Below are 15245 nucleotides of genomic sequence, written 5' to 3'. Positions count from 1 at the left end.
GCAATATGGATTGTAAAAATTGATCAAAATTGATCAAAACCTGATTAGTTGACAGCACAAATCCTAAGCATGCCACCCACAGTCCTGTTGCTTATCTGTGCGAGGCAGCATGAGTTGACATGAGTGGGAAGGCTGCTGGGCTGCTGGCTGTCTGGCACACAATACTGTCTCTGCAGGGTGCGTGAGGGTACACACAGACCCAGTGCCATGTGATGGGAGAACCTCAGGAGCCGGCAGATGTGAGCGAGCAGGGCTTTGGCATGACCAGGTCTGGTACAAGGCGCTGTCTTTTTCCCTATTCCTCCTGGCTAATGAGGAGAGTAATTGCTTTTGAAGCTCTCAAATGGTTTGTTGGACAGTGACTCAGTTTGAATGTTGGACTCAATTTGTATCTGAAGAGAGATCCAATGTCTGGAGGATAAGGGATTGGAAGTGAAGTATTCTTGTCCACTCTGTTCACCATATCCTCCTCTCTGAAAGTGAAATTATCCATTTTTTGGATGTATACTATTCTATGCATTTTTATGTGTACAGTTCTAAGTATACCCACCCACGACACATAATCAAAGTTATTCTGGACTTTTGCTTTAAAAGCACTAAATGCTTTGGAGTAAATGGTTTTAAATTGATATGCAGATGTATATGAAAACCATCTATAATGTGTTAGTGACAGCAGTGGTCTCAACTGCATTCCATGCACTAACTCACAGACTGTGGCTGTAAAGAAAGATGCTAATTATAAAGATGTGCCGCAGGCATACCAACTGTCCTTGCAAACAAGGAGCCAGAATTATAGTCAGCTACCTGATCACCCTGGAGCTGTCACGAAAAACTGTGTATGAACATTTTTGGGGAACAAAACAACGTGTTCTTTCAGTCTGTTCCTATGATGTGTTGTTGTTTCTGTGGCGTTGAGCACATTCTTGTATTCATCTAGATGTGTATGTGCCATCTAAACAGCTGAAGTTGAACCACCTCTCCTCATACTGGAGGTGATATTTAGTGCTGAGCGTCTATGAATTCATCATGACATTTTAATGAGATCATCTGAGGCCAGAGACTTCCCTTTCAGGTGAGTCAGGGACGTGGGGCCGAAGTTGTAGAGGATATAGATATAGGGTTGACATTATTTAAACACAGCTATTGTCAAGGCAGACATGCTTACCTTCTTGTACTCTATAAAGAGCAGCAATTAAGATGTCTGTGGCAAGAATAGTACCTCACCTGATCATTTTCACTTCAAGTGCTTTTGCTGATCATAAGAATGGAGGTGAACCGGACAGGGTAGATCTTGACAGATATTAAAAATGTCAAATGTTAGGAATGGAATGGTCCAGCAAATACAGTATTATTTACCTGAGAGACAGATGGTGATTGACATTGCCATCCTACAGTGGCTTGAAAAGGTATTCCCCCTCCCACCACCCCACCCCTCTCAAAAAAAAACAATCACTATTTTCACAATAACAAAAGATAGCAATATAAGATCATATGAGACCAAAAAATAGCTTTTTGGCCAAACCCCCAAAGTGCTGTTATGTGGCGTAAATCTAATATTGCCACAACATCCCACTTGTGAAATATGGCAGTGGTAACCTCATGCTGTGGGGTTATTTCTCAATTGCAGGAACTGGGAAACTTTTTAGAACTGAAGGGAGTATGAATGGAAAATGAAATCTTCAATATCACAATCAGAGGAAAACATGTTTCAGTCGACTGTACAATTAGGGCTTGAGAGAGGGATTACTTACCAGCAGGACAATTTGCCAAGGCACAAAGCCAATGTAACACTGGAGTATCTCAAACAGAATAAAGTGAATATTTTAGAATAATTTGGTAAAACCCCTTATCAAAATCCTAGAATATGTGGAACTACAATCTAAGATCACATCATCACATCATGTTCAGAAATAATGGGGGACACACTGCAGAAGAATGGGGTACACACTGCAGGAGAATGGGGGACACACTGCAGATGAATTGGGGACACACTGCAGATGAATGGGGGGCGCACTGCAGATTAATGTGGGGCACACTGCAGGAGAATGGGGGACACACTGCAGGAGAATGGGGGACACACTGCAGATGAATGGGGGACACACTGCAGGAGAATGGGGGACACACTGCAGAAGAATGGGGGACACACTGCAGGAGAATGGGGGACACACTGCAGGAGAATGGGGGACACACTGCAGGAGAATGGGGGACACACTGCAGGAGAATGGGGGACACACTGCAGGAGAATGGGGGACACACTGCAGGACTATGGGGTACACACTGCAGAAGAATGGGGGACACACTGCAGGACTATGGGGGACACACTGCAAGAAAATGGGCAAAGCTGCTACTGTCTCACTCAAGGAGTAGGACGACTAGTGCAGCAAAGGGGTATTCATGTATAGGGGGTGAATACTAATGCAAGCAGAATATTTTAAATTCTCATTTATGTGTTTTTCATTTTAGTAGACAAATAAATCATTTGGCTTTTACTGATTGGGAAAATAAGTGTAAGAATCTTCTGTAGAACAGAAAATGGTGATGAATTTAAGTCTTTTTTGTTTTCAAGCCACAGCCACATGTGAGGAACTGTTTCTGACCTTTCTATTCCTCTCAGACCTTCACATGATGATCAGCTCATCCAGCACATCTGTTCCAACTCTTTGCTCACATAGAGAAAGCTCAAATAGAAAATGCATTCTATATTTGAAGCGGCTGATGTTGCCTAAGCCTTCACATATAGCCTTTATATCACTGGAAACTTACTGTGTTGGATGTAGGGCTATCATGGTCATTGACAGACCCTCACCTGGAAACGTCCACAGAAACTCAGTCATTTTTGATCGTAGCCTTTGAAAAGGGCTGTTAAAACTCCTATTTTGAGGGTCATCAGGCTGCCAGTGAGGCCTGCCACAGGCTAATGTCTTCTCCCATTATTCTGCCTCACTGCCGCCCTTCTTTCAGATTAGATAGCGATTAATGTGGTCAGGGAAGACCTGTAACCATCACACAATCCTCACAGTAAATGCCACTTGAACTTCTCACTTAACTCAGTGCCATGTAGTCTGTGTGTTTCTGGAGTTTCTCTTTAAAGAGACTGCTGAGTGAGTCTGTTTAAAGACTCTTTAAAAAGCACTGTGTTTTCTTGCCTTAATGCAACTCTTATATTTGTGACACATATAAATTGTTATATGTGTCACAAATATAAGAGTTGCATTAAAGCAAGAAACCCTATAGTTTACCCATCAATGCGTTTTAACCTCATAAATTAACATTTCTTTTTTGTGTGAAATCTAAGCAGCTAATGCATAAACAATGCATTCAAAAGACAAAGTTGTACCTGACAAAGATGTCCGGTGGCCTGAGGTCATAGATGTTCAGTGGCCTAAGGTCATAGATGTTCAGTGGCCTGAGGTCATAGATGTTCAGTGGCCTGAGGTCATAGATGTTCAGTGGCCTGAGGTCATAGATGTTCAGTGGCCTGAGGTCATAGCTGTTCAGAGGCCTGAGGTCATAGATGTTCAGTGGCCTGAGGTCATAGATGTTCAGTAACTGTTCAGTGGCCTGAGGTCATAGATGTTCAGTGGCCTGAGGTCATAGATGTTCAGTAACTGTTCAGTGGCCTGAGGTCATAGATGTTCAGTAACTGTTCAGTGGCCTGAGGTCATAGATGTTCAGTAGATGTTCAGTAACTGTTCAGTGGCCTGAGGTCATAGATGTTCAGTAACTGTTCAGTGGCCTGAGGTCATAGATGTTCAGTAGATGTTCAGTAGATGTTCAGTGGCCTGAGGTCATAGATGTTCAGTAGATGTCCAGTGGCCTGAGGTCATAGATGTTCAGTGGCCTGAGGTCATAGATGTTCAGTAGATGTTCAGTGGCCTGAGGTCATAGATGTCCAGTAGATGTTCAGTAGATGTTCAGTGGCCTGATGTCATAGATGTCCAGTAGCCTGAGGTCATAGATGTCCAGTAGCCTGAGGTCATAGATGTCCAGTAGCCTGAGGTCATAGATGTTCAGTAGATGTTCAGTGGCCTGAGGTCATAGATGTTCAATGGCCTGAGGTCATAGATGTTCAGTAGATGTTCAGTGGCCTGAGGTCATAGATGTTCAGTAGATGTTCAGTGGCCTGAGGTCATAGATGTTCAGTGGCCTGAGGTCATAGATGTTCAGTAGATGTTCAGTGGCCTGAGGTCATAGATGTTCAGTGGCCTGAGGTCATAGATGTTCAGTAGATGTTCAGTGGCCTGAGGTCATAGATGTTCAGTATATGTTCAGTGGCCTGAGGTCATAGATGTTCAGTAGATGTTCAGTGGCCTGAGATCATAGATGTTCAGTGGCCTAAGGTCATAGATGTTCAGTATATGTTCAGTGGCCTGAGGTCATAGATGTTCAGTAGATGTTCAGTGGCCTGAGGTCATAGATGTTCAGTAGATGTTCAGTGGCCTGAGGTCATAGATGTTCAGTAGATGTTCAGTGGCCTGAGGTCATAGCTGTTCAGTGGCCTGAGGTCATAGCTGTTCAGTGGCCTGAGGTCATAGATGTTCAGTAGATGTTCAGTGGCCTGAGGTCATAGATGTCCAGTAGATGTTCAGTGGCCTGAGGTCAAAGCTGTTCAGTGGCCTGAGGTCATAGATGTTCAGTAGATGTTCAGTGGCCTGAGGTCATAGATGTTCAGTAGATGTTCAGTGACCTGAGGTCATAGCTGTTCAGTGGCCTGAGGTCATAGCTGTTCAGTGGCCTGAGGTCATAGATGTTCAGTAGATGTTCAGTGGCCTGAGGTCATAGATGTCCAGTAGATGTTCAGTGGCCTGAGGTCAAAGCTGTTCAGTGGCCTGAGGTCATAGATGTTCAGTAGATGTTCAGTGGCCTGAGGTCATAGATGTCCAGTAGATGTTCAGTGGCCTGAGGTCATAGTTCGGTATAATGGGTGGATGAACAAATTAATAGCATTTTCATCCCCCCCCCCCCACCCCCCTGTGAAAACCAATACAAAGGTCCACTCAAGAACTGTTCAAAGACCTCAAATACTCCCTGATCTCTTTTATCTTAATAGCATGCCGATTAACGGTCAGACACTCAGCAGAACTGTTGATTTAGTTATGTATTATGTTTAATGTCTTCAGTGTGTTTTTTAAATGTAGTGAGTCAGGCTGCCCTTCTGGGTTTGAGCTAGCTGGCCTACTCACATTTATTATCTGCCCACCCGCCTCTTCATCTCGGGCCTCTTCCCAGAGGCCTCTTCTTCTAGAAGTCCATGCTCTCCAAATCTCAACTGGCGCCCCCTCATCTCATCTCCACAAACATTTCATCAATAACTAGACCGCAGAAAGCAAAGAAGATGGCTGTTATGATTAATACAGATCACTACACCTTTTGAGACAGCTTGATTCACAGCCCTTGTACCAGAGCACATGTGATCCCACTTAACCTGTCTGTGTACATCTAGCTTTGCAAAGAAAAGACATTTCTGTGATTTATGACATAAACTTTAATAGTGAAAGAGACTCAATAACTGCTATGATAGTTGATGTGCCTCAATGGTGAAGATACCTTTTTTTCTACAGTACTTGTTTAGTCCATATCCATTGAAGACATCTGTTTGATGCAAATACAAGCTGAAAATGGTGCTTATTTAGATAAGGGCATAACTGATTCAAATTGTTATAGATTACGAATGTTTTACCAAGGACACAGCTGAAGACACTGGGGTAATCAAGCAAGACACAATGGAAATATATTCCATCTCTTCATTCAAATGTGTAGCCCAAAGTAAAACCAATTGTTAAATATCAATAGATTATTAATATTCAGAAAGAAATGGCACACCTGTGGAGTGGTGGCTTTGCACCAACCAGTCTCTACTTCTTCAATGAAAGTTTGTTGGAAGCAAAAATATGTCTTAATAAATAATTCATATTTGTGTGCAGTGCTCTGACCAAGTATTAGTGAAGCTCCACCGGTCTGTCTGAAAACAGCAGGTTGTGTACACATTGTTTATCAGCTGGTCTCAGCTGTAATTATGTAAAATTGATCATATTTTAATGCATACTGCATAAGGTGATTGAATCTCATTTTCAAACGTAAAATATTCAAACAGAACTCCAACATTCTTCTTAATATTTTTATACAACCAAATTGGGCTCATGAAATCAAGAGGCTACAGCTGAAGGGATACACACAGTAAACTACAGAAAATCGTTCATTGTGTTTCACTCTTTTGTTTTCATGAGGTTTTTGTACCCAAAATGCAATCCTGTCGTGGAAAAGCACATCTGGGAAACAGGTGACTCAAGAACTGCGGGAGTGAAGTGTCCAAATGGTTGAAAGTACATAATTTGAAATATAATGGGACACAACCAACATTCCACTACACTTTAAAATGACTAACCTGAACAATTTTTTTTCCCCGTGATCTGAAGGACCTATAATCCAGGTAGAATACAAATAAATCATTTGCTTATACATCTGACCATCTCTGTATCACATCATATTTATTCATATTTCATTTTACCCGCAAACTGTAATTGTATCAGTATTATAAATAAAAAACATAAAATTCAGAGTATGCATTACAAAGTTAAAAAAAAGACTTACACAGCTTTGCTTTGGTTAAAAACAGGTTGTTGAACAATTTCACAGCTTTTTTCCCCCAACTCCCCAAATAAACAAGACACTGTAACTGCTCTGTATTACACAACTTTAGCAAGGGTCTCTGTGAAGCAGGCAACCATCTCTGTGAAGCATAAAAGACGTATTTTCTGTCTGGCTGCTGGGGGCTATTGACTTGACACTAACTTCTCAGAAATGAGATCTCACTGTATTTGCTCTTCTTATTCTGTGCCATCACATAACTCCAGATTCAAATCCATGCCCCATTAAGCATTAAAGGGGGTGGTCAGAGCCCTGGAGAGGAATGTGTGGTGTCTGAAAGGTCCTGTCTGCAGAGGTGTCTTACCCATGCACTGAGCACCACAATTACTTTTTGAACGATTTCATGCTGCATCATTAGAGAAGCAGACTCCACTGAGAATCTGAAAGACAATCACATAATCCACTCAGTTCCAGACAGTACTCTATCTCTATCAACAGGACAGACCAATTGACAAATGGTAATCCAGATAAGGTACACAATTACGATTCAGTACACATATTATCCACAGACTCTAAACAAGAACACTGGTATGTTATTTATTAGGCACTCTATAAATCACAAGAATATAATACTGTCAGTGGGCGTTGAGTCTGTAAAGAGCTTTCCATATTGCTGTTTTTAGTAGGATTATGTAAGCAACAAGACTTGAGGAATATCGTGTGTGAGAGGCGTATATGATATGCTAGTGCAAGCACATGTAGCCCTTAACCTCCTCTTGTTTTGGTCTTCATCTTGAACAGTAATCTAAGGCCCCAAATAAATACAGGGCACAATATATTAGACCCCTGGATGAATATTGGTGTATGGTGGGTTCGATATTTATTGGATATTCATATATAATAATGTTGTAATTTTTCCGATTTTCCTTATTACATGAGGCAAATGCACTTTGATGAGGTGGGCATGATCCTTGCCTAAGAGAATGTGTGACTCAGTTCCTTCAAATTGATTTCTTCAGTCGCCATTTCATCGTCTCTCAAAATATCCCACACCCACTCACAGAAGAAGAAGTGTCCAGACACAGGCCTGCAAAACAGTTGGATTTATAATATGTTAAATAATGCTTCATGAACATGCACAGTGAAGACAGTGTATTTGTATTTCACTTTGATAGTAATGATTTGCATTTTAATAATATTAATGTAATATAATAACATGGTGTATTGCTGACTTGCATGACTACGTAGCCAGGGCCGGCATGACCCCTCTGTGGGTCCAGCTGCAAGAATACACAAAGCACCCCCCCACCACCACACACACACAGTGGTGTAGTCCAGGGTTTTTCAGTCAGCATTGCTTATACCCACTTCTCAAAACAGGGCGTTTATCCTGTGCTGTATGGGCTGCTTAAAATAAATTAAGAGTATACCCACTTCTCCAGGGACCACTACACCACTGCACACACAGACGCATCAAGGCACCCAAATATTCAAATATAAAACAGGGGCTAACTTACAAAACATTTCTAATTGTGTGTTTGCCTCAGCAAAGCTTGCGATTACGTCCTGCAGTGCTGTTCTCAATGGACAATAAAGCCAGTGCAGCTAGTCTCTCCTGAGATCAATTGTGGATCTCAAATATGTTTTTATCAATTTCAATTTGCTAAAAGAGCGGTCTGTACTAACGACAGTGGATTGAATTGTCAGAAACACCTGTTTGGAGAAGCAGTTGTCATATCTCTGTCAACTAAATATTGCAACACTTCAGATGGGGTGTTTATGCGGGGGGGAGCAGATGTGAGAAAATGTATCAATATGGACAACATTTTTAACGTCTACCAAAAACGCCCAAAAGACAACTGCACTCCCTCAAAATAAAAAAGTGCACACCTCCTGTCTAACTGAAAACAGTCCAGCACGTAGTTGAACAAGTTCACCTTCAGTTTTTCCCTGAGCTAACACTATCTCAGGGCTGACCATGAGACTGACAGCCTGTAGTGCTTCGATGGGAGAGTATGTACCATTAGCTAATTGAGCCACTGAAATGGACACAAAACATAGTTTACATCACTATTGGATGGTTAGACTCACGCTTCCTGTCTCTTCATGAAAGAGCTGAATTCAGACGAGAGGCAGAGAGCCTGAACGTGTTCATATTCATGCAATATCATTTTATTTTGGGGGCCCCCATTAAGACAGGGCCCTGGTGGGTCTGTATCCCTTGCATCCTCTAGGCGCTGGCCCTGTATGCAGCAATCTATTATGTAGAGCAATCACATTTTAACATAGGGCTCATGAATTTGTCAGCCAAAGTCTGCGATACATCCAAATAATTTACAGTAGCAATTAGTTGTGGAGAATAAAACATAAATTATTTGGTTCAGACATAAAGTTGGAGGTTTGACTTGGAATTGTCTGCCAACTGTGAAAAGAGAAGGACAGGTGGGAGCAAATGTCACAAACGTATCTTGGTGGAATGTAAACGGACCAGGACACTGTTGTTTTGGTGAACTACAATCCAAAATGTATCCTCTATTCCAACCAAAGTGGCATTGGTTCTTACACTGACAACAAAGGGGACATTTCAGTTAATGCCTTCTGACAAATCGGAATTTACAGTATCTTTATAAACAAAAATCAACAGTTATGCATTAACATTGTACACTAGATCATTAATGTCCACTCATATGCAAGTCACATCGAATTGGCCATTTCCCCCCGCACATGATGCCTCAGACACCCGAATCAGCAGCAGCAGCAGCACACAGAGAACATTAGAATATGACGATACTAAACCATGCTTGATTACCACTCGAGATGACAAGCTGCTGTAAATGGTTTTGTTTGTTTTAAGTGCGTTTATACATGGAAATAAACCACATAGAACAACAAACACACGAATATATCCAGACTATCTGGTTTCTTTGTCTAATTAGAAGTGTAAAATATGGTGGCCCTGAGAGCGCAACTATCTCACTGCAAAACATATGGAAATAGACAAAACACAATGAAATTAAGCATTCATCAGTTGGGTCTTTACATGGTGGAAAGTTTAGATGCCACATAGCAAAACACATTTCTCAACACAGGTGATACGTACTCCACATTCTGATTTAATTATAGGCCTCTTGATAGTTTCAGATTAAAGCAAAAAAAAAAAAAAAAGTAAAAAAAACTGAGTGCAAATATGTATGTGTATGAATGCACATACATATTTACACCGATGGATGTTGCCAATTTATCTGCACGTCACATTGCGTTGTGGGATTATAGAGTTAAAGTCGTGGTAAAATGAAGTTCTGTGTTGTCTTGTCAGCTAACACCCTCTAGCGCCAAGCACCCAGCACAAAGAGCTAGGCAGAGAGAGATTGCCTTGGTCAGGCTCACCTTCGAAGCTCCCGTAATTTGCTGCATGCAGGTCGGGATAAGCACCGTTGAGCTTCGCAGATAGGACACGACAACTTGTTCGCACAGTCTCCGGAGTTCTTAACAGTTACCGGCGACGAACAAAACGTTATTTTATCCTAGGACTGAAATGGACTAGAAAACATGCGTTTTGTCTTCCCAGAGGGATAGATAGGAGTGTGACTCCAAAATATAAACAAGGACTCTGCTACTGATATTTAAAGCAAGAAACGCTCATACGTCGGGTGAAGTCGATTTTGCCATGTGTAACAACCAACATAGAGGAAGTAACGTTATGAGTTATTTTCAGTGGCCAGCTTGATTTTTTTAGTCAAAAGTGAACTTTGTTACAACATTCGCCGCATCCATCTACATCGGTAAAGTGATGGAGAGATTCCTTGACTGTTTCGTGTCAACCGGTCCGTGCTTATTACATATTGGCAATCGAGGATGAGTGGTCTGTCATCAGGCATTCAAACATTTTAAAGGATATAAAACTAAATCCCAAAACATTCACGTGGATATCGGTAAGCTCCGCACAGCTCGCCAAGTGGATATTTCAGAGATGACTGTTGGAGTAGGATTTTGCCTCGTTTTTCTGTTCCTGAAGGTTCAATTCTCAGCCTCAACTCTGAGCAATCAAGGTAAGAGTAGGTTCAACAGCGTTAACATAGTTTTATAATCGGCGATGGGTAGCCTACTGCACTTTAATTGTACTCGTTTCAATTTATGCGTTCTCGTTAAAAGTACGTTCACTTAATTATTAAGATCCATTGGTAGGCTAAGTCATTTCATCAACCAAACCCAGCTGATTCAAGTTAATCAGGTGACAGGTGCCGTAGCAGCGCGTTATGTAGGCTACACGTTGTCGGTATCTGTTTTCTAAATCTGCCATGAATTATCTTCGCCTGTTGGCAGTATTTACACCACAGGATACGGTAGCCTACTTTACTAGCAACGGCTGCTTACAGAATACCTCTGTACTCACACAGAATTGCTTTCAATGTTTAAGAGCCTACTGAATTATAATTTGTTTATCTTTTACGGTGCTCAGGTTTTCTGCTCACAACATCACCTAAAACGTCTGACCTTAAATTCTGTACATGCTCCAAAAGTCGTCAGATTTGTATTCTCACTGAGTGAACTGAACCGTTTGTTGTCAGTATAGCAATGCAGAAATATTGTCTATCCGAAGGATTTAATTTCAAATTATAGTAGCCTACAAGCCCACATTGTTTTATTTTGTTGAGATACATTACAATCTCCAATGAAGACAATGTTATTGAAAGTGAGTAATTAAGAGGGATCAAGATGACTTGTCTGTTTTTGTCGATTTGAAACATATCTTGGTTTTCACATTAACCCGCCTACTGTTTCCAGGGTTCAAAGTTATAGTAGGTTATAGCAGATATGTCATTTGAGAGGTGAAAAGACCCTGTGGGTCTGTGAACTTTGTTAACAACATCTCTGTGTGTGTGTGTCTGCTATCACTCAGGGGTCGAGATAGTCTTATTGATTTTTTTACAGGACCATGCAGGCAAGAATCAGCCCTCCAATTTTTATAATATTGTTACTTGGTTCAATAAAACTGAAACTGTTGCTTTCTTTTTTATGTGGAGACAAGTAATACATAATAACCACCATATGTATTAGTGCAGTGCTGTCAAAGCTGTATGGATGAAATATAGACTGACTGAATGCCATACCTCCATTGTGCTTGTGGTTTTGGTACTGGGAGCGCTGATCTGAGGGAGAGAGAGCTCACATCTCAATGTGGAGAGCGTTGTGTTCAGTTTGAATTAAGTATCATTACAGGCCCAAAAGCATGTCCCTGTAGTGCCCGAGGAGAACACTGTATGTTTTTAAAGCTGGATTATCTTTATCTTGTTGTAGCTAACCTTTCCCTTTAATAGTGTTTTCATTTTTTCTTTTTCTTTCTTTTTTTGCTGTGCATGGGCCTATATCACCCAAATAGAAACGTGTGGTGTTAGAGAATGAGCAGTGCCTTTTTAAAATCAGTGTTTTAGGTGTAGCAGGTCGGTTTCAACATCTACCCAGACAAAACAGGCTGAATTGCGAATTTCACAGGTGAAATTGGATGAGACTCCAGCTCTTGAGAGGGATAAAGGGAATGAGTTTGGCTTTGCTTTTGAATTCCAGACAGCCATACAGTTTCTCTGGACTTGCTGTAAAACCAGAAAAAAAAATAACTAAATGCTCCTCATCCAAAAGCTCTGACGTAGGCTTATTTTAGGTTGGGGCCTGAGTGAATGATGTAGAAATTGATTTGATTTTCTTTTGATTTTCTATTGATTTTCTTTTATCTTCATAAGGCTAAAATATGGTTTCATGAATCTGCCTCAGTCTTCTCCTCTCACTTCCAACAACTCAGAGGCAGTAATGAGGGACACTGCGGGTGAAACGCTAATAACATTTGGTAATACCAGCTAATAATAGCATCTGGGATTCTTCCTGTAACACGGATGGTGACAATGGCACACTGCAATTGGAGTCCTTTTACATGAGCTACAACCTGACTTGTATTCAACCTCTTAGTAATGAAAACGAACAAGTGTGGCAAGGTTGTGATAATATACATTTTATGAATTCATATGAAATATTTTGTGCAAACAAATGTCATTAAGTTAAACCAGAATCCATTAGCTCATAAACCCATTAGCATCAGATTCTTGCACAGTGGTCTGTTCCTCCTCTTTGCCTGTCTGTCATACACAGTGTGCCATAAGGTGACCCCCACTTGGCTTTTCTCCATAACTGACCTCGGATACACCTGGGAAGTCCACAAACACACACACACACAGACACAGACACACACACACACACACACACACACACACACACACACACACACACACACACAGGCACACACACACACACACACACACACACACACACAGGCACACACACACACACACATACACACACACACACACAGATCTCATGATTATCATTGCTGAAATGTTAGATGTATTGCACCCCTCAGTGGCAAGAACAGGTATCCATGAGCCAACTCAGATCCTACGACCTACAACCAGCGTGTGAATGTTCCCAACCATTTCTAGAGGTTCAGACGCTCATAGTGATAGACTGATAGTCCTCCAGAAAATGGAGACCTCTCCACCCTTGTACGTGTAGATTATATGAAATCTGTGGGCTGGTCCTGTCTGTGGATATGCATGATGAGAGCGATACATCACGCCATTTGCTGGAAGCTAGTAATCAATGGGTCTTGTGCACACAGTCTGTTTATTGAGAAGCAAACGACGACAAGCAGACCAGCAGTCTATTTTTATCCCCTGCTCTACTGAAATTCCCTTAAGGGATAGGACAATTGTTAGAATTCATGGGTCTCATGGGAATTTCAATTCTCTTGTCAAATAATTAATTCAATTTGAAGTCCTGATATAAGGAAATTATATACAAGGGACCTAGAGGTACTCCTGATTATTTCATTTTAATTAGTGGCAATTTATATCAATAACAATCAACACCATTTTGTCATTGGCTCTCAATACAGTGTCAGTTGTTTTAGAGAATTTAAGGAAGTCAGTTAGGCTCATTTTTATGGTTAGAAGTTGAATGATGGTGTGAAAACTCTACAATACTAATTATATTAATTTTGCCTTTACTTGTTCCTGATCTGAAAAAGACAAGTATTGGCACCAAATGCTTAGCCTGTTAGATATTTTGGTTGTTTTCCTTGGTTTATGTTCCTTTGCCTTGGTAGAAGCTAAAGTTATTTAGTTTAGTTCTTTAGTGTATGATGGAAGCCATTCACCAACCACACCACACATGTGTTTCCTCTTTCCTCGGCTGTGTATTGGTTTTCCCCTTTTCGGTAGCTACATTGAAGCATTTATAGAAGTATCAATCATCTATCGGCATTTAACATTGAAGCAGTGTCTCTATGAAGGTCAGATCAGAAGATACAATCATTTTGATTTGTTCATATTGATTCAAGTCCATGTACAGTACATACTAATGACTGCACTTATGAAGCTTTATGATGTACGAGTGTAAGCCCTTACAGCTTGGAGTATCAGAATGCCAACACATCTTCTTTTACCTCTTTGATAATGACCCTGGTGCCATCTTTGCCTTATGTCAAATACTGTTCATTTAGCACCACTCTTTATAGAGCATTATGTCACTCTATACATGCTTTCATTCCAATAGCTGTGTAGGGCTTATACAACTGCATTATAACACTTTTAAAAATGCAGTTATGTTTATTTATAAATATAGTTATATCAGTTGCCATGATGCTTCCTGAATACTTTATAAACATGTATACATGTGTTTTTAATGCTTTATAAATACTGGATACTGTGTTACCAAATTGTTTTCACAGCCTTGTTTACATATACAGTTTTTCAAAATTGTAGATAGCTGTTCAGAGGTTCTTGGTGGGGATCCCAGTGCTATTTGTTTAAAGATATGCATTTATTATTTATAATTGGTCTGTTCTTCAAACATGTTGGTCACATGGATGTCAAGAGTGGACTGAAAATTTGTTGTGTATACAACTACAAAATTTGACTTCAGCCGATCCATATTTGAAGTTCCATGATGGAGATATGTGTAGGTACAACCCCAAACATGCTGTATTTGTACCATGTGATTCATGCGTAGCCACACAACAAAAACCATTACATCTATTGGCACCTGACTACAGTGAGACTGATAGGCTTTTAGGCAGGCACTCTAGTGCTATGCTTTTAACAACTTTTATTGCGTTCATTTTACTTTTGAACTTCCTTGATTTTAGCAAATCAGATTTTACAATCTTAATCAGTTTTCACAGTCAAGATGTCTTGTGACCAGTACCACAAATTTGGTCACACAATCGAGGCACCGAGAGAAAAGGTCCACCAGCTGGTGTTGGAGTTGTTGGGGAAATACTCCCCAAACAATATACCACAATAGCCACTGCACAAGCAAGGAAGATTGCCATCCTCTCAGACTCCCTGTCATGGACCTTGGCCACCAATTTGGGAAGGCCAACACTTGACGCGACTGCCTTCTCCGACTGCTGTGGCTGTGATGGCGCTCCAGAACCTGGTCCCTTTCTGCCTCTGGGCTGTTGGATGGCAACACTGTCTGCCCACCAAAGGATCTTGACTCAACTTCGGATCAGGGCCCTTCTCCGGCTGCAACGGTGCTTCCCACATCTACCGGATCCAGCTGACGAGACGAACTGACATTTTCTGTGGCATATCCCTCATCAATGT

General features: G+C 41.0%; 2 protein-coding genes across 2 annotated transcripts in view; both read left to right on the top strand.

Moving 5' to 3' along the window:
- Positions 1-15245, top strand: part of LOC308365639 (high affinity choline transporter 1-like) — a gene marked incomplete at both ends in the record, with an annotated part of 303102 nt that overhangs the window by 125643 nt on the left and 162214 nt on the right. The gene's annotated exons all lie outside the window — the stretch shown is intronic.
- Positions 10559-15245, top strand: part of LOC308365638 (ephrin type-A receptor 6-like) — a gene marked incomplete at both ends in the record, with an annotated part of 138677 nt that continues 133990 nt past the window's right edge. The window contains one exon of the mRNA XM_080839126.1: positions 10559-10637. Within this exon, the coding sequence (XP_080695252.1) occupies positions 10559-10637 (79 nt within the window). The remainder of the gene's footprint in view (positions 10638-15245) is intronic.

The sequence above is a fragment of the Sprattus sprattus genome (genome assembly GCF_963457725.1).
Source record: "Sprattus sprattus genome assembly, chromosome: 5".
NCBI classification, from domain to species: domain Eukaryota; kingdom Metazoa; phylum Chordata; class Actinopteri; order Clupeiformes; family Clupeidae; genus Sprattus; species Sprattus sprattus.
This window is presented reverse-complemented; position numbering and strand designations above follow the sequence as displayed.